The sequence below is a fragment of the Podarcis raffonei genome, chromosome 6, assembly GCF_027172205.1.
Source record: "Podarcis raffonei isolate rPodRaf1 chromosome 6, rPodRaf1.pri, whole genome shotgun sequence".
NCBI classification, from domain to species: Eukaryota; Metazoa; Chordata; class Lepidosauria; order Squamata; family Lacertidae; genus Podarcis; species Podarcis raffonei.
This window is the reverse complement of record NC_070607.1, coordinates 48,889,441-48,910,149: the sequence shown is the minus strand read 5'-3', so window position 1 is coordinate 48,910,149 and position 20,709 is coordinate 48,889,441. Positions and strand designations below refer to the sequence as shown.

Here is a 20,709-nt window from a genome sequence, read left to right as displayed (position 1 = left end):
TATGGTGGGGGGATGAAGATACTGCACAAGCAGAAGCCCTTCTGTGACAGGGCTCCTTAGGTGGATCCTGCCCTGACTTTTTGTTGCAGCAGACTAACAATATTACTCCTCTGGAAATAGTTTTTACCAATTCTCCACCAGGCATATTTTCTAGCACATTTTTCCTTGTGCATGCATAGCTGTCAACTTTTCCCTTTTCTTCCGAGGAATCCTATTCAGAATTTCCCTTAAAAGGGGGGGAAAGTTGACAGCTATGTGTGCATGTGATTCAGCTGTAGTGACATCTAGTAGTGTGTGTCAGTAGTTTACTAATTATTGCTACTACTACATTAATTTTGTATGCCACTTTCCCACATAGATGTACTGTCCCTTAGTGTTGCATTACAGGTTGACTGATTTTTCTCTCACAGGTTTATGCCCCCACTTATTCTGGAAATGACAATCTATTGTGCATCTCTGCTCAAAAGCAGTTCATCATCTCATAATTTTATTGTGAACAATACTTTCTTTTGGCGGAGGGTTGCTTTGGATGCTTATCTTTTATTTAACATAAAGTTCCAGGAAACAGTCCTGTATCTTAGCATCTATTTCTCGCCACTAGAAAGAACAAGAGCCTGTGGGTTGTATGAGAAAACCTGAATTTTGTCTGAATTCTCAGACTCCTGAACACCAAAATAAATGACTGTGAAAAGAGTGAAAGGTCCAAGATTTCAGGTGTCGGAAGTAGCCTATGAAGTTTTATTGGTGTTGGATATAATCAGTTCTAAATGTGTTTTACAAGGGACATATAAACAGCAGGGCTATAAAATTTATGGAATGTTATGTACAGTGTGACTATTTATGAAGAGGAAGGAAATTTGTATTCAGTTGAAATAAACCGGAGAGGGAAGATGGGAAGAAGACTACAACAATGAGACAGTACACACACACACACACACACACACACACTTGTGCTCATATCAGACCCAAATAATAATTAGAGGGGCACTGTGGTCATGGCCCTTTCTGAGTTGCTAGACCTGCAGATTTGTGGAAGTAGCAAAACTTTCCCTTTTGATTATTTTATGTTTTGTTTTTCTCCCAGTGGCACACCAAGGCAGAATAAGGTAAACAGCCTGTTGCGTCGTCCTTGGGAGTGGGGTGGAGATATTTTATCCTATGATTCTGCTCTAGTGCTTGACATTCCTCATTTGATTCAAGTCCAACTTCTGGTGTGAGACAATTCTCACAGGCTAAAAGTTTGATATATTTAGTTTGATAGGTTTTAAGTTTCCTTCCTTTGCATTTTGGTGTCTCTCTGTTCTTGGAGTCTTCAGTCTCCCCTCACAAAGCCCTGCCTGTTTCTGCCCTCTCTTTTCCAGCTTCTTCTGCCAGAGGCCCAGATTCCCTTCCAGGCAATCTTCCTGGGGTGTGTACAGTAGGCTAATTTCTACACAAACTCTCACAACTACCTCTGTCCTCCATCCAGGCAAGCAAGAGGCATAATCAGAGTTCATGGACGAATTCCAGCCAGCAGGGGTGGTGAGGGCTGTGGCCTAGAGAGGGTTCCCAGGCGGGGGGTTTCCCACCCCTGTAATAAAGGAATAAAACACTTCTGAATATGATAAAAAAAGCTGGCAGCATTACTTTGAATTCATTAACTGGCCATTCCTGCAGTGGTAATGAAGGGATAGTCTCTTTCTGAAGCCAGTTACTTATGTTAAAGCCTGACTGAACCTTCCATGCTGGAGCAACTATGTGGACTTTGGTGTGCTGGCTGAGCTGGAGTAGAGTTTGTACTTGTTCAGGCTTACTCTATGTCCCCTTCTCAGCTTTGTTAATAAATGTATATTTAACAATGTCTGGAGCATATGAAGTGATAATAACTAAATCAATACCTCCCTCATTGATTGTCCAGGATCCCTCCAGCGTGACGCATGCGGCAATGCAGTAATTTTCCAGCTAACTAACACCCTGATCTACAGCCTCACTATTGATTGACCATTGTATTGGGCAGGCACTGAGTGTTGTTGCTTATGCCTCTATTCTGCCTCCTTCTCTGATTCATTCGTTTATCACTGGACAGGGATGATCATCTGAGAGACTTTCACAAACTGTCCAGCGAGGGGAAGCCCATTAGACTCCTATAAACAAACCATTTCATGTCATTGCCTGCCTCTTCCTGACCAAGGTCTAATTCCTGTTGGTTGGTAGTGTGGTTTGTTATGATTGGAGTTGCTGCCCAACTCACCTGGCTAGCAGTTGCTCATTTCTTTAGTGGCTCCCCACTTGTGGAATGCTCTCCACAGGGAGCCTGACCTGGCACCTTCATTACGTATCTTTAGGTGCCAAGCATGAACATTCCTCTTCTTCCAGACCTTTGGCTAATTAAATAATCTACAGCCTTTTAAACTGGGTGGAGGGGTAATTGTTTTTGTTTGTTACTATGGTATGTATTATTGTGCTTTTATATGGTAAACCACCCTGCTATCCTCGGATGAAGCAGTATACAAGTATCATCACCATCACCATCACCATCACCATCACCAAATAACATTGGTTTCAGACATCTTACTTAGATTGCTGGAGAGGTGAGCTGGCCTAAGCTATGTTATAGTATTGTTCCTGCTAGATGTCTTTGCTCTTGATACTTCAATTCATGGTTTAGCCTACCCCATGGGTCGGCAAACTAAGGCCTGTGGGCCAGATCAGGCCCAATTGTCTTCTAAATCCAGCCCGCGGATGGTCCAGGAATCGCTACGTGGGTTGCCAGCGTGTGTTCTTTCTCCCTCTCCCTCACATGGTGGCGGTGGCACCTCCTCCCTCCCTCCTGGCTTCTCCCCACCCTGCCTAGAGGAGGAAGGGGTCTGGGCTTTGTTGGTGGTAGCCCCTCTCCGGACCCCTTTCATGTGCCACTCATCTTCCCACCACCACTGCTCACAAGACACAGGAGTCGCAGTTGGCTGAACACCCCTCTTGAGCATCCACCATTTAACGCAGCCCCTCTCTGGAGTCCTTTCGTGTGCCGCTCATCGTCCCTCGTTCATTTCCCACCCCGTAAAAAAAATATAGTCTGGCCCCCCCACAAGGTCTGAGGGACAGTGGACCGGCCCCCTGCTGGAAAAGGTTGAGGACCCCTGGCCCACCCTATTCTGGTACTGAGAGCTACATTTGTTAAAGTAGCAAACAGAATGGAACAATTGGTATCTGCAACAAAATGTTGCAGTGTGGAGTGCTCCTGTTCAAGGTTCCAGCTTTCCAGCCAACCACACAATTTTCTAGGATACTCTGTTCTGCTTCTCCCATCTTCCCAACACCCCACCCACTCACACAGTTGGTCAGCCATGCCAGGTGCACTGGTCATACACCATCATCATTGGGTTGTTCTTCCAAGGTTTCCACTTTGTTTCTCAGGTTTACGTTTTTCTCCCTCAGCAAACCTTGGGGTTTCCCAAGTCTTCTGATGCCTACCTCTACTGCCATTTTGTCTGCACTTTGAATCCACACATGGACTATGAGTTTTCTGTTAGTATCTAAGATAAGGATCCTGTTTTGCTATAGAGGTTGGTTGGTTTCTCCTGGAGTCTGTGCCCAAGCCTTGCAGTTAGTTCCCACCAGAATGGGTATTTGTACTTCTTAGGCTGTGTACTCATGTAACAGAGTAATCTGTGGTTGCTTGGCTCTCTGTCATAACTTGATTTATAATATTCCCTGGTTGACAGGGCAGTGGCTGTTTTGAGGAGAGAGAAAATGAAATGCTCGACTAAAGAAACATAATTGTTTTGTGTGGCATAAATATCAATTTATCCGGTTTATTTCGTTTCCTTCATTCTAATTGCTATATTTGGGTTTGGATGCTTCTTGATCTCTGCAAGGTTTGCAGTTACTGATATAATATATTGGTTGCTTTTTTTATCCATTGTCAAAATGTGGCAGTGATTTTAATGCTAATAGCCAAGTTGCGCAAATTAAAACTTCTTGTTACAGCTACGTCCCTTTAGCTAGAACATTCCAGTGTTCAAGTTTCATGGGGGCATCTGGGATCTTGCTGCTTTCCCTCAGCTTTTTTTCTATTGCATGGGTATGTTGCAGCCGTTGCGCAACACTACACTTTCAGATGTGCCCGTCCCCCTCATTTATGTTAATTTGGCATCATCTTGCTTGGTCCTCTTGGAAAAGGGACCAACACAATTTCAATACAGTGGTACCTCGGGTTACAGACGCTTCAGGTTACAGACTCCGCTAACCCAGAAATAGTACCTTGGGTTAAGAATTTTGCTTCAGGATGAGAAGCGGCAGCAGGAGACCCCATTAGCTAAAGTGGTACCTCAGGTTAAGAACAGTTTCAGGTTAAGAACGGACCTCCAGAACGAATTAGTTTGTGATCATGCATGCTCTCTCACCTCCTCTGGAAATACTATATGGCATTGATCCACTAGGACCGGGTTCGTGTATTCTGTACCCTGCTCCTTGACCTTTGTTCTTAAACCTGGTGGCTAAAGTTGATTCTCAAGCCTCAGACAGTCTCTGCTGCTTTGATTCTATTTCTTGAGTTACTTTTACCAGGAACCAACATGCAAGCTGCCATCATGTGGCTTTGCTCTACAACATTTGGCACATATGAAATCAGTGATTTTTTCCCCTCTTAAGAATTCAGCCAGCCCTGACTTTCTCATCTATTTTAGGATTACAGAAGACTCAGCAGTGACAACGTTTGAGGCGCTAAAGGCTCGTGTCCGCGAATTAGAAAGGCAGCTTTCCCGTGGGGACCGCTATAAATGTCTCATTTGCATGGTGAGTAGCTTGCCAGTTGTGGTCATGAATAAGAAAATGACTCTGTACCTCTGCCTGCCCTATAGGAAGGTGGCACAACTGGTGTGGAGAAACTAAAACCTTGTCTTTTGTCCCTCGATTCTGGATGAAAACGGCACAGCTCGGGAATATGTTTCAATGTGTGCTGCTGTGGTGTGGGCGACATATTGGACCCTGCAGAGCTCCGTGTCCATGTTCCTGTCTCCCTGCATATACTGTAGGGTTAGAATATGGCCTATTAGCCAAACTCTTTCAAAGTTGTTGGTTGTCTACTACACCCTGATGAGGAGTGCCTTGGCTCTTATGATTCACTTACTAAAGTGCTGAAGCGCCCTCTAGTGGCTTGGTGTCTGTAACTTTTTACATCTCTGGTTGCAGGGATGCTGGTATCTTTCCTTCAAATTGTGTCTCTATTTAAGCCCCTCCAAGCTCCCCTCCCCCCCAAAAAAGGAATAATGGTATCACTTGTCAGGTAGATACTGGTAAGTGTGCGTGTTTCTCCTGTTAAATTTTGAATATGATTCCCTTTTCGGCCCTTTTAAAGCAGGGATGGGGAATTGGTAGCCTTCTATATGTTGCAGGACTGCAACCCATATCATCCTAAATTGGCTGGAGATGATGGGACTTGGAGTCCAACACTCCAAAGGTTTGCCACCACTGCTCTAAAAGAGTACTGCTACTGGCACTGTAATTGCATAGTTTTAATATACTTTTGTGTCCCCCACCCCCAATAAAATAAAATAAAATAAAATAAATGTCAAAATTACTTGCAGATCATTTGGGATAGAAAGGATATAGATATTTATAAAACTGTATTTTCTTAAAATAAGAAAAATGGAAAACTTGCTCTCCTCCTTTGCAGCAGTGACCTCCAATTCAGCTTACAATATTCGCTGAAGAATGAACATTTCTCCTGTCCATACTATTTATTGGGAAAGGCTTTTCTTCCTGCAACAGCTTATCTTTCCTTCCTCCTCATCCCCCTGCAATATTACATTTGTACAGTTGTCACACTATTGCTGCAGGACTAGGGCTCACATCTGCATAGCATCAAGGGGAAGGTTGCTTCCATTACTACAAAAATAAATAAAATAATTACAATTCTTGTACAAGTCCTTAGATTTAATGTTTTAGTTTTCTTTGGTTATGAAAAACAACTGAAATAAACTGTGGGTGCTAGGAAAGAAACTCAAACGACAGAGTAACAGAGTGAAGTGCCTCTTTTCTGTTGTGAAAAGAATAATCATACAATAATTAGCTATCATAAAAGATACTTGGCAAGTCTTACTGTAAAATCAGGATATTCAAAATAAGGATTGATGCTGTTTCGGGCAAGCAGCTGTCATAAACCTGTTGATTTTTATTCCATTGTTGTTCCCATTTGTGGAGCAAGAGGTGATTACTATAACAGCTTGTTTTGTTTCCATCTACAAGTAAACATTGTGCTACATTGCAGTTGGATTATTAATACCAATACAGTGGTACCCTCAGTTGCAGACAGGATCCGTTCCGGAGCTCCGGTCGGATCCTGAGGTTTACACAACCGGAGGTGCCTGTTCTGTGCATGCGTGTGGTGCGGTAGAGCGCTTCTGCACATGCGCGTGTGGCGAAACCCAGAAAAATACTTCTGCGTTTGCCCCGTGCATATTCCAAAAGATACGTAACCAGAGGTGCTCGTAAGTAGAGGTACCACTGTACTGTTATTATTTCTTACACTTTCTTAGGTGAGGCCTTCTAAAAACAACCTTGAGGCAATTTGCAATATAAAATACAAGCAATATAAAAATATAGAAGAATTAAAACAGAGACCACAGCAACCAACTAGTTGATATAAAATCTGAAAAGTCAAATGACCAGCAGAACGTAACAATATTAACAATCATATGCCTGGGTGAAGAGGAAACTTCCTAGCACCAGAAATATATTAAGTTACTGACAGACAGACCTTGATGGATAGAGCAGTCTGTAAACATTCTATTAACACTGAAAATTTCTTTTGTCTGAACTTCTCATATGGAGGGTACATGGATGAGGGTCTTGGAAGATGACCTCAGGGTTCATTCTGGTATGCCTCTTTCAGAAGAGGCACAACTCTTTGAGGTTATGCTGCTTTCCATTTCATGCCTAGCCCACTGTGTAAGGAGTGTGATTACTATTCGGCGCTGTGGGTTAAAGCCTCAGCGCCTAGGACTTGCCGATCGAAAGGTCGGCGGTTCGAATCCCCGCGGCGGGGTGCGCTCCCGTCGTTTGGTCCCAGCGCCTGCCAACCTAGCAGTTCGAAAGCACCTTCGGGTGCAAGTAGATAAATAGGGACCGCTTACCAGCGGGAAGGTAAACGGCGTTCCGTGTGCTGCGCTGGCTCGCCAGATGCAGCTTGTCACGCTGGCCACGTGACCCGGAAGTGTCTGCGGACAGCGCTGGCTCCCGGCCTATAGAGTAAGATGAGCGCACAACCCTAGAGTCTGTCAAGACTGGCCCGTACGGGCAGGGGTACCTTTACCTTTACCTAGTAATTAAAGCACAATATTTAAAAAGTTTAATCCCCCAGATGTAGTGTATTCTCAGCTGCATGTGAATCTGAAACTATGCTGTGTGGATCACATGAGAAAATGAAGGTGTACTGGTACAGTATGTCCTCTACATCCTGCCCCAAGAGCTCAGGCTCTAATAGGGGATTTCTCAAAAATTTTGAGTATATGATGAGGCTGTCTCAATTTTCTTTCCACAGGACTCATACACGATGCCCCTGACCTCCATCCAGTGCTGGCACGTGCACTGCGAGGAATGCTGGCTGCGGACTCTGGTGAGGCTATTAGTTTCTTGGGTGGTGATTCATACATTGTTTCTTATCCTCAAGTATTTTCTCATTGCTCTCAGCCTTTTGGCTAAGATCAAGTGTAGTATTTTCCGTAGTTCAAGTTACAGTTGGATTGGAGTCTTCCCCAGGGATTCAGTGAATTTAATTTAATTTAGGGTGTATGGATTCTCCCACCTCCTTCTCTAACACTAGTGGCAGGATCATACACCTTCTTGTTAACTTGGTTGCATGTGATTTGGTTGGAAAGGTACTCGGCCTCATTTCCAACATCACAAGTTGGATGATGTGAAGGGTATCCCAATGAGCTCTGCACATTGGGCAGTATTCCCTTGAGACTCTAGCCCACTGGTTTTCACTTTGCACCCCTGCTTCACCTACCCATCCCTATAGCCTCTCTCAGCCCTTTTGAAGAAGATGCAAGAAACTGCACCACTGAGTGTTGAGTATTTAGGTCATGTACTAGAAAGAAAGCATGCTCCAGGAGTATGACTAAATAACTATGGAGGTGCAGGATTCAGATGAGATTGCAGACAGGCGTGGAATGGTATCTGTGGCTGTGTTTAAAAACTGCTAGCCATATTGTAAAAGTATAATGTCTCTCTCATACGTTTCTATCACACTATTATGACACATGCAGGCTCCTCACCCACCCCGGCATTCATTGTAAAACCAATAGGATTAACAGGCAGGTGCCCTCAGTGCCACTTTCACAGACTCTGAGACACCCCATATTCCTGACAGAAGCCTGGATATGTATTTTGCCACCCAACACCTTTCTGTAATGTTAACTTGGATGGTAAGCTTGGATGGGCTTGGATGGTAAGGTGTCATCAGTTAAATATTGTAGGGGGACCTGGTCTGAGGAACAAATATGCTTCCCTAAAGAGCCCCTAAAGCTGCTGTTTAGCAGTGAACGTTTGCTGTCCTAAAAGCACATCAAAAATAGTAAAAAATAAAATTTATTTGAGGTGCACACAGAATATTACAGCTTCTTCAAGTAACTTTCAGCAGGGTACAAAACCCAAACAGAGTTGTAAGCTTTGACGTGGAATACATCTCTTACTGTCTCGCTTTTGAAAAAAACTTAACTGTCTTTGGAAGTGAAACTGGAAGGAATGTTTTACTACACCTTGATTTAGAAGTTGCTAGGGCTACTGGGACCCAGGTGCAGTTAATGGACAGGATCCAGCTTGTGGGCTACCAACTGACTATCCTTGATCTTATTAGCTGACAACAGTTGCTTTCTGAAACTAGGTGTTCAATGGTTTTGTTCCTTTTGTTTAGTAAAGCATATTTGCATGCATACCGCTTAAATTAGATGGAACTTGGTGGCCTTACTGCTGCCCCCTTCCCCATCCCAAAGTTTCAGTCCGAGTGCCTTTTTGTTGTTGTTCATAAGATATGGCTCCCAGTACTTTTCCGAGCACAATTCAAACTGTTGGTGCTGACCTTTAAAGCCCTAAATGCTCTCAGCCCAGTATACCTGAAGGAGCGTCTCCACCCCCATCGTTCAGCCCAGTCCCTGAGATCCAGCACTGTGGAATGCCCTCCCATCAGATGTTAAGGAGATGAGTAATTACATAACATTTAGGAAACATCTGAAAGCAGCCCTGTATAGGGAAGCTTTTTAAGGTTTAATGTTTTATTATGTTTTTATATATGCTGGAAGCCAGCCAGAGTGGCTGGGGCAATCCAGTCAAATGGGTGGTGTACAAATTATTATTATTAATTATTATTATTATTATCATCATCATCATCATTATTATTATTAAATTAATTACTTAATTACTTCTACTACTACAAATAATTCTTGAAGCAAGTCTTAAAATGCTTGCCTCTCTTTCCAAGGGAAGGTAAAAGGATCACTAAAACTCCAGAGGCAAGGCTAGAGCATGTACCTAACCCCTGGGTAGTATCCATACATTACTGTTCCTGTATATTCCCTTTGTGTGTATCTTGAATGAGACACAGGTAGGTCCACATCTATCTTCTTTCTTTCTATTTGAGTGCCATGCAAAGCATTCCTGCTGGTTTTTTTTTTACTGCAACAACTATATTTGCAAAAGGGAACAGTGCTGAAAATTGGGATAGCATTGATGGGAGGAACCCGTTCAGAGTGGTGCCCCAACACAGCCTGTGCATGTTCCCTGCACTGACCAAGCACAACGTTCAGAGTTGGGAATTGCGCAGGGGATGTAATTAATAAGCAGCCGCTCATCTGTTCCCCAGCCCTTGCCTTTTCCCTACAGCCCGCAATTTATTAAAGCGGGGCCTTTTGCGAGGCAGGCTCTCACTAAAAAACCTCTCAGCCTATGTTCGCATGTTTCTAATGTAACCATTAAAACGTAGCCCGAAGACAGCAATAAAAACCCTGGAACGCCTTAGTGCTTTTGTGTCTTGATCAAAGTCAATGTGTGTAATCTCGTTAAGGCTGCCCTTCCCTCCTCCTCCTCTTTATGAATTTAATGGCACGCGGCAGCTGGGCTGGGTGTTTCATACTCTCTGACCTGCATTGTTCTAATTAAGGTATCTCCTTTTATTTTGGGCACAAAAGAGACGCTTGTGTGTGCCTACTGTGTATGTGTGGTTTTTTAGAGTAGCAAGGAACCTTGGCGTAATGGATTTAATAATTGCCACAAGTTACCTTTCTTTGGATGCAAAGCTGGCTTTCTTCCCTCTTGGTGAGGAGAGTGCCGCGAGTCCTCTGTGTGCAGCACACATGGAAAAATGTGCTCCGTAAAGAGGGCAGCATATTTCTCATGTTGTGCAATAAACAATTTGTTGCAGTTAATGGGAGTTATGGGGCGAGGCTGGCTTGCTGGGCTTCCTGACATGTTTGAACATTTCTGGAGATTTGCCATTCTTCCCCCCGTTAGGGAAAAAGTCAAGCTTTTCCTTCTGTGTCTGTGTTTTATATGACCAGACTAAATGTTTGCTTGGACTTCTTTGTACTGAGGACTAAGTAAGGAAACTGGAAACAAAGTGGGCACGAAATTCTTAAATTTACATAGGGATGAACATATGTCTCTGCCTGAGCCAAAGCAGTCTCTATTCACTAACACAGGAATCACTGAAGAGCTGACCTGCAATATTTCCCTTCATTTTTGACTGGCCTCCCAGAAATGACTGTCACGTTCTTCACTCTGGGTGACAGTTTTACCTGCTAATCATTAATATGTCATTTTCAATGCATAAAGTTATTTTCCATCCTTATCCTTTTCATCTCCCCAAGAACAACCATGTTTAGCTGCTTTCCCATTTCCCATCTGGGAACTATAGCTGTAACAGCCCTGATATTGGAAATACAGTTGCTGCATTTGTTGAAAGGAAACAGAGTTTAAAAAGGCAGTGGGAATAAAAGACTACCCACAGCGATGAGAGATTTGGACCCAATTTAATCCTGTTTTCTGGTCAGCTGGAGCAACTGCTTCCAAAGTAAGAAAACAGTGCAGTCTGGGACATAGAGAGTTATTAGGGTGAGGAAACTGAAGCGGGAGAAAAGGATGTTTTCTTTGCCTCTTCCTCTCCATGTATAAAATTAAGTTTGTAGCAGAAATACTTGTTTGCCTTCAATATAGTGACCCAATTTAGATGTAAGGGAGGTAAACAAAGAGCCCAGGTTTGGACAGCACACTAAACTATAGCTTAGCCCCAAAAAGCATGGCAGCAAGGGAGGGAGGAGCAGAGCAGCTGTAATTTCCTCTCTGAGAGCCTGCAGGTTAATGCTAAACCATGGTTTGACTTAGCATTATGTGCAAACTGAGCCGGTAGCAAAGCTTACCAAGTTGCATTTGAAGATGTACAGGTAGCACTTGTCTCTAGTGCATAGCAGTTGGGGTTCCTGTTGCCTGCATGGCTTCCTGGCAGACCTTGTGGATAATTATCTTCTCCACGTAGAATACTTTTAAGAGAGGGAACATACTTTGGCAAGTAAGATGAAACAATATTAGGCTACACAGACTAAAGTCTGATTCAGAATAAGGCAGCTTTTTAAGTGTATACTGCTCAAATATTCAAAACTCTTTAAAAACATCAAAATGCTGGAACTGCATAGAGCCCAAGCAAATTTATTATTGTTATTTATTAAATTTCTATACTGTCCTTCAGCCAAAACATACCACAATAACAAACAAAAACAATACCCCCATATGCACACAGTTTAAAAGGCCATAGATAGTTTCAGTTAGCCCAAAGATGTGGGAGTAGAGGAATGTCTTGCCTGATGCCTAAATATATGTAACTTATGCATGGATTATATGACTGTATTCATTGATAGATAGATTTGAGTTTTGTGCAGGATTTTGAATTGTTTTAGCCCAGAGTCCTTCTCCTCTCTGTTGAAGATACATGCATCAAGTGTCTGATAGTTGGTATGCAAACCCTAGAAACAATGTAGACCCCTGACTGCAGCATACAATCTAGAGCAAAAGTGAGGAGCCTGTGTCCCTTGGCCTAATCTCATGTGGGTGGGGGAGCCCAGAGGGACAGAAGGAGAATGGGGTGTTGAAGGAAGTAAGCTGAAAGGTAACAATGGAAATGGGAGGTGGGTCCCCTGTAATTGATCAGTACAGAACTATAGTAAGAGTTATCTGCCCCTCTCCTGGCTTGCCTGCTGGGCAGGGAGAAAGTAGGCGATTTGAAGAAAGGGAGAAGGGATGGCCTGCCCATTCTTGCTTCTGGCCATGCCCACTGCCCAGTATGTGGCTCCTGGGAGATTACCCTTGAGAGATTTCTGCCCTTTACAGAAAAATAAAAATCTTGATGCAGAAATTGACAAAACATATAGGGGGAAAGTGAAAGAAAAGGAAAGAAGTGTCAGTGAGGATAAGCCAGGGCGTTTAACCTCACCCCGATGAGTACATTGTTCTTATAACCTTTCCCTGCATCTCTCCTCTCTCTTTTTCCTCCATACACCCTATGCAGGCTTGGGTGAACGGCATAGCTCAGGTGTTAGGATCATGATTTTGCTTCTTGCCCCTCCAGAATCTTGTGGTCTTGGTCCTCTCCCTCCTTTGGTATGTGTTCCTCTTTTTCCCCATCCATAACATGGTGATTGCATAGTTCTCTTGGGCAAGGCATTGATGAGCTTGTAACCTTTGAGTGAAATTTGTTCTCTCTAATCTCTTCAATGGCAAAGCTCCCGCCTCTTTTGCAGATTAGGCAAAGGAATTATCGTGCGCTGCAAATGTTCAGTTTTCCAGGTTTTGAAGAAAATTCTCCACCATGTTCTCAAAGCACTGTTCCTTCCTGACATAGTGTGAGATATAATGACTTTGCAAAGTGGGTAGTACTCATTATTTTTCAAAACTCCCCAAAGTGATTAGCCTGCATTCTAGATCAATCACTTGCCAAAATTTAATTAAGAATGCGTGGGGGCAAATAAAACCCTTCTCTTCATCATTCCTTTTTGGTGCCGTGTTTCAGCCCCGGAGCTACGTTTTGCAGCCGGGTTTTATAAACCCTGGAAAACTGGGGTTTATAACGGAAAAGCTGAGGTGGCCTTCAGTGCAGCATACACTGCTGTTACCCATCAAGGCTTTTCCATGGGGCCACGATGAAAGGAGCAGGAGGACATTTCAGATATTTTTTTTCCATGTTCAACAGGTGTGGCTTATTATTCCACAGTATTTTTATTTCAAGGGAAAAGTTTAGTAACCCCAGCTGGCAGGTGAGCAGGATGGGGTTGGGGGAAGGAAGTCCTTTTTCACTGGCTCCATGCCAGGGCATGTGTGAGAGGCTTGTTTAATTGCTTCTGTAACGAGTACTATATGCAGGGTTGAGAAATGTTTAAATAGAAAAGTGAGCCTGTGAGTGCCTTAAACTTCTGTTGCGCATAGCCCACATCCCTGGATGTAATCAGCAGGCCTTGTAGCTTGCCATTCAAAATGCAGTTTTTCTGTGTGACTGGGGTGGGTGGGCTGGGGCGAGATCTGTTCTTGGAATAAATTGTTCATGTTAAGCTTCCTCAGAGTAGGTCAGTATAAGTCCGCAACCTTTGTCTTGCTTACCTTTTTGTGTGCAAAATACCTTTATAACTCATATTTCATTTACCCTCATAGCATCTGCTGTTATAAACTAGGCTGCATCATCCACAAAAAATTGAGACAAGTTTCCAATACCTGAAGCTAATATTCTGGGTACTGCTTTTGGCTCAGTTGGGTTACATTTTGTTGCATAATCACAATTGGTATATAGGTAACATGAAATATGGGTTGGGGCTCATAAGACATGGTAGAGGTAAGAGGGGTGGGAGTGGTTCTGAGAGAGCCATTAAGTTCAGCTACTGAAGCCTGTAGCATAAACTTGATGTTTTCATGTTCTCTGCAGCCATGATGGCTACCTACTTGGGAGCCAGCACTGATTTCAGCATAGTGGTTTACTAGACCTGTTGCTGATCAAGGAGGCATGGGGCAACTAGCACAGGGGAATCTAGCTGCAGGCACAGATTTGGCAGGGTCTTTCCTCCCTCCTCTAGCAACAACTGTATATGCCTCTACTTTGTGTATATTGACATACTAAGGCAGATGGGGTGAAGTAATATAGTACTTGTTTTTAAAATCCTGGGATTGCTTATCAAAGGATTTTGCTCAGATTGTTTTACAACTTTAACTACCTTTGGATACTAATCTTTTAAATCCTGGTAGCTTCATCACTTAATTCCATTGCCTCTGTATTATACAGTTCTCAGAGTCTACCTCTTGCATATCTTCTCCATTTAATTAAATATTTATAAGTGACACTTTTGTGAAAATACAACAAAGTAGTGTACACCATTCAAAAATTACAGCCTGTGATTCCAGAGCTACATGGTGCATTCACAACCACAAAAGGGAGGTTGGATTGCAGACAGAGGATGAACTGATCATTTTTCTAAAGTTAGGTGCTAATATTTGATTCCCTCTCATTGCACTTCTTAGCTGATGTCCTAGGCTGCATTTGCTTTCAAAAAAGACACATACAGTGTTGCCTGTCGCTCTTCTCATCTGCTGTCTGTCACACCTGCCAAATCAGATGATGACTGGCATATCTTGACCCATATTCAGAGACTTAAGTTAACACCCCGACCTGTTAGGTTAATTGATAAATTGTGTCAGCCATTGTTTTGCTTCATTCAGTTTTCAACTTCCTTTTTCCTTGCCCAGGTTTCAGTTTCCCTTAGTGGTGCAGATGAATTCTTTATGTCTGTTCAAATGGAAGATGAATTTTCTGTGTTTGGTTATTGAAGGGATTAATAATAATAATTATTTATACCCACCCATCTGGGAGGCTTCCAACAAAATATTAAAATACAGTGGTCTGTTAAACATTAAAAGCTTCCTTAAACAGGGCTGCCTTCAGATGTCGTCTAAAAGTCTGGTAGTTGGTCTTCTCTTTGACATCTGGTGGGAGGGCGTTCCACAGGGTGGGTGCCACTACCGAGAACGCCCTCTGCCTGGTTCCCTTTAACTTGGCTTCTTGCAGTGAGGGAACCGCCAGAAGGCCCTCAGCGCTGGACCTCAGTGTCCGGGCAGAACGATGGGGGAGGAGACGCTCCTTCAGATATACTGGACCGAGGCCGTTTAGGGCTTTAAAGGTCAGCACCAACACTTTGAATTGTGCTCGGAAACGTACTGGGAGCCAATGTAGGTCTTTCAAGACCGGTGTTATGTTGTCTCAGCGGCCGCTCCCAGTCACCAGTCTGGCTGCCGCATTCTGGATTAGTTGTAGTTTCCAGGTCACCTTCAAAGGTAGCCCCACATAGAGTGCATTGCAGTAATCCAAGCGAGAGATAACTAGAGAATGCACCACTCTGGCAAGACAGTCCGCAGGCAGATAGGGTCTCAGCCTGCGTACCAGATGGAGCTGGTAAACAGCTGCCCTGGACACAGATTTGACCTGTGCCTCCATGGACAGCTGTGAGTCCAAAATGACTCCCAGGCTGCGCACCTGGTCCTTCAGGGGCACAGTTACCCCATTTAGGACCAGGGAGTCCTCCACACCCACCTGCCTCCTGTCCCCCAAAAACAGTGCTTCTGTCTTGTCAGGATTCAACCTCAATCTGTTAGCCACCATCCATCCTCCAACCGCCTCCAGACCTTCACTGGTTCCGATTTGAAAGAGAGGTAGAGCTGTGTGTCATCCACATATTGATGAACACCCAGCCCAAACCCCCTGATTATCTCTCCCAGTGGCTGCATGTAGATGTTGAAAAGCATGGGGGAAGAGGCCAGAACCCTGAGGCACCCCACAAGTGAGAGCCCAGAGGTCTGAACACTCATCTTCCACCACCACTTTCTGAACACGGCCCAGGAGGAAGGAGCGGAACCACTGTATAATAGTGCCCCCAGCTCCCAGCCCCTCTAGACGATCCAGAAGGATGTTATGGTCGATGGTGTCAAAAGCCGCTGAGAGATCCAGCAGAACTAGGAAACAGCTCTCACCTTTGTCCCTAGCCCGCCGGAGATCATTGACCAGTGCGACCAAGGCAGTTTCAGTCCCATGGTGAGGCCTGAATCCTGACTGAATCCTGGCTTCTTCCAGGCATGCCTGGAGTTGTTCAGCAACCACTCGCTCAATCAGCTTGCCCAAGAATGGAAGATTTGAGACTGGGTGATAGTTGGCTATATTGGCAGCATCTAAAGATGGTTTTTTAAGAAGCGGTTCAATGACCGCCTCTTTCAGCAGATCTGGGAAGGCTCCCTCACAGAGAGAAGCATTCACCACCCCACGAAGCCCATTGCCCAGCCCTTCCTGGCTAGCTTTTATAAGCCAGGATAGGCAAGGATCAAGGAGACAGGTGGTTGGTTTCACTCGTCCAAGCAGCCTGTCCACATCCTCGGAGGTAACTGATTCGAATTGATCCCAATAAGGTTCTCAGAGGCTGTAGTCAGACTATGCGTATTCAGCAATCACAGAACTGACTTTGTGTGACTTCATTTTGGAGCTCCTTCTTTCTAGCACCTTTCAAGTTTCCAGCATTCAGTGTTGCAAGATGAATCATACCTGGGCAGCAAAAACGCCTCTACTTCTCAAGCATTTTCCTCCATCTCTATCAACCTGGTTCTTGCCAAAATATTTTGAACACACATTTAATTTCATACATGTGCCATTGTTTTTCCCATGTTCGTGCTTTCTGCTCTGCCTGTTGGGAACAGCTTTACTCTGAAGCCGACAAAGTGTGAGGGATAGCCTTGAGGGCCCAGTGCCAGAACAAGTAATGTGAGAAGTGGTCCATGGAGTCAGTTTGAAAATGAAAGCAAAAAGACGATGGTAGCAAATAAACTATGCGTCAGGTCCTTCATTTCTCTTCTGGTCTGCTACCAGCTGCCATTAGTAGCAGCTTTATGTGAGGAAAGAGAGTCTGCCTCTTCCCTAGATTGAAGTCTAATTCACATAGTCTGCTTCCTGCAATTATGGGAAATAATGTGTAACTTCTGACTGCTTCCCTTTCTTACTCTATAGTGACGTGTTTGAGGTAGGGTTCTTTCTCTTTCTAACTTTCTCCCTCTTTATCTCCCACAGGGTGCCAAGAAGCTGTGCCCTCAGTGCAATACCATCACCTCTCCAGGGGACCTCAGGCGTATCTACTTATGAAGGACATGGCTGCTCAGACCAGGGATTTGGGGGAAAGAAATGGCAGCAACAATGAAAGACATTTGAAAACAAAACCTAGAGACTCCAAATGTGAACTAGAGGCTGAGGGAGCAGCGCAATGCCTCTGCTTCCAAACCTGTCACTGGTGCCGCCAACTCCACGGGAAGGCCAAACCAGAATCCTTATTGTGAATCCCCGCCTTTTTTTACAGACTGATGTTCCACACCTGTCCCATTTCTTCAAGAGTGAGGTTCCATCTTGGACGACTTTCAAGCCTTTCCAGGGGAGTGTCTTGACAAGCCAACCTGGCCCAACCCCACATGCCAACTCAAGTAGGGACTGGATCTTCCACAGCAGGAACTGTCATAACCTGTCACTTGTGTTCTCTCCCCTCCCCTTTTTTGTGGTGTTCTAGTGTTTTTTTAGAAGTCAGAGAGAAAGAGAGAGCCTACACTTGCAAACCCACAAAGGCAGAATGAAGCACATGTAATATAGACTATATGTTTACAATGTTGTGTATAAATGGGATAGACTCCAACATTACATACTAATATGTTTCCCTTTTATTTTTTCCTTTGTTCTTGGGTTGTACTTTTTTTAAAAAAGAGAAAAAAATAAGCAGAGAACATTAAACCCATATTTTTCTTGGTTCTACAAAGTTTTGGCATTAAAGTCATTAGTTTAAAAGAAATATAAATATATATATATATTATACATATATATAATATAAATGGTTTAATGTTCTGTGGTGTATATTTCCTCATTCAGATATGACGTTAACAGCTTCTAGTAACAGCTGTAGTTTTTGCCCGTAACACAACTTCTGGGGGAAGTAGGGGAAAGTAGCTAATGGGCTCTTTTTATCAAATCTTTATCACACTGAAACAGTTTTAATTTTTCACTGAGGGGGAAAGCAAGAAACTTGCAGATCAGGCTTACAATGCTTTACCCCATTGCCAGCTGGGAAAAGGACAGAAGTTTACATGAAGACAGAAGAGCAAAAAATAGGTTGGCAGTGGTGGTTATCAGAATTCAGGGCTGTAAGTTTATCTCTTAAAAACTGAAGTCTTAGTTCAAGCATATTGTCTCTGCGCCTGCTCTGTAGCCCTTCCTGTGATGCAAGAGTAAATGCAAAAACAGCTGAAAAAACACCATATTCTAGCCATCCAGTATCTGAGCGGGGGGGGGGGGCACAGGAAGTACTCTAGCACTTCCTCCATTCTACTTCCTCATGAAAGATGATGTGTTTCACGAGTTAGGCAGGTTCTGTATCACTCTGGCATACTGTTTTGCCATGCCCAGCCACTGCCAGTCTGCCTTGCTCTGAAATGCTTTTCCATGCAGGTGCAGCATGATGTCCTAATTTTTCAGAGGCTCAGGTCCTGTAATACATCAGGTTCCAGTTTTGAAAAGAAAAGAAAAGAAAGTGGGGTATGTGTTGGCTTTTTGTGACACTGGTTTCGTTTCCTCCTGTTATCTCTCCTACTTGTACTGTGGCAATAGTGGAACTCAACCCAGGCAGGTCCACACAAGGTTGGATTTAGTTACTCCCTCTTCGCCTGTTTCTGCAGCGTTCCTGACATCAGCCTTTTACTCAGACCCCTGTTCTGCATTTGAAAATATCTCCAGCTGTGGCTCACGTATATTCTGCTTACTACCTGCCTTAATCAGAAACAAGCAACTGACATTTTTAAATACATAGCCAAACAAGCCGCCTGCATTCCACCCAAGGGAAATTTTACAGGGTTGCCGGAAGCTTGAAAGCGGAAGCAAGCACTTTGCTTGGCAATAATTTGGGTAGGCAAATGTCCCTGTCATGAATCACCTTTTAAACTGAGGCAGACTGCTGCTCTGGGATATCCTGCAGTTATTTTGTTCTTTTTCTCTAATCTGTGACTTAAGCACTAGAAAGTCATGGTTGCACTAAAACATCTGGCTGTCAGTCATGCTGTTGTCAAAAGGATTGGTTTTATATGAATGAGACTTCTACCACAAGAGAGTTCTATTTTGCAGTACAGGATTCCATATTCCTGTTGCAATTTGGCTGATAATGTGCTACTGCTGTCTACTGAATGCAAGCTGGAAATGGCTATTATCAGCAGGGTCTTGCTGTTTGACTTCACCCTGTTCAACACACACTATTGTCTAGTAGGAAATAGTTTCATACCCTTAGAGCAGGCACAGCCAACATGATGCCCTCCAGATATTGGGACTACAACTCCAAATATCCCTAACCATTGGCCATGTTGGCTGGGGCTGATGTGAATTGGCAGTCCCCTAGCAGCTGGCAGGCACCATAGTGGCTATGACCGCAAAATTCTAAGCTTCCATTGTGTCCAAAGAACTTCTGAACTGCTATGTCTCACTCAAAGTGTTTCTGACTGCTGCTACATAGGAACGAGTCTGAGGAAGGGCCATCTGCAGCCTGTATTAACAGGAGAAACACATTTTCAAGCAGCAGTTGATTGGCATCATAAATAGGTAGCAATAGTTTGCAAAAGGCACAAAGTTTCAGCAACTGCCTTTGCTCACGATGGGGCTTCCTCCACTGGTATAGCACTTAAGCCTTCCCAAAGGCAATCAAATGAAATTTGTCATGGTGGGGATGTCTGAATTGCACCCAAACCTGCTCACCTTGTACAAGCAATCTCTGCTCAGGCATTTAGGACAGAGCTATATTTCTCCCATATCTGTTTCAGAATAGGCAGTGCTGAGGCAGCTCATTTTTGATTTCCCAGTCTGGGAACAATGAGCTTTCTCTGGTCCTGTGGACCACCACTAAGCCAAATGAATATATATAAACCACATATAACTAGTAGGCTTTATTTTTAAAGTTGATTTGTCCCTGCTTTTTTTCTTGAGAGGGTAGGGAGGGGAGAGAAGACCTGATGGGAAGATGCAAGGACTTGTTACCTCCTCTGGAGCGAGGCACATTTTGCAAAACTCTGTGACTTCGTCCTCAAAAAGCTTAAAAAGAAATGAACTATCTTTGCCCAAAGATTCCCAGCTGCACAAGGTGATATTCAAGTTGTGTCTATGATTGTGTGTCGATGTATATTCTATAAAAAGGTACTTGTCATTCCCGTTTGTAAACTACATTGACATTAATTAAATGAGTATAAAATCTTCCAAGTTTGCCTCCTGCCCTCTGCTTGCTTCCTGGTTTCATCCCTGGTTTTGGCAATTGCATAAACATATGATTCCGCTCCTGCTGCCCTCAAAACATGGTAGCTGTTAAGTCACATTCATCCAGGACCAACTGAATTATCCACCTGCTCCAATGCCTCATGGCGGGGGCAAGCAATCTTTTTTTATCCCAAGGGTTATATTCCTTCATGGGCTTCCTTCCAAGGGGCTGCATGCCAGTAGTGTTCCATGTTTTGACTTTTCCTTAAAATATTCTCAAACCATTTGTGCAAATATGCAAGGAGGCTCTAATGAGCCCTGTCAGCAGAAGCCCTGTGCAAAGACTTCTGGTTGCCCAATGGGGCTTCCCTCCTACCTCACAGTTGGCTTTGGGGAAGATT

The 20,709-nt window shown here is 43.8% G+C and overlaps 1 protein-coding gene across 6 annotated transcripts in view; it reads left to right on the top strand.

The window, feature by feature from the left end:
• The window catches only part of RNF220 (ring finger protein 220), a 331,499-nt gene extending 311,185 nt beyond the window's left edge, over window positions 1–20,314 (top strand). For all 6 annotated transcript variants that reach the window (XM_053392649.1, XM_053392650.1, XM_053392648.1 and 3 more), the window contains 3 exons: window positions 4,665–4,773; window positions 7,520–7,594; window positions 17,111–20,314. In XM_053392649.1, the coding sequence (XP_053248624.1) occupies window positions 4,665–4,773; window positions 7,520–7,594; window positions 17,111–17,182 (256 nt within the window). In that variant the 3' untranslated portion in view covers window positions 17,183–20,314. The remainder of the gene's footprint in view (window positions 1–4,664; window positions 4,774–7,519; window positions 7,595–17,110) is intronic.
• The last annotated feature ends 395 nt before the right edge of the window (window positions 20,315–20,709 follow it).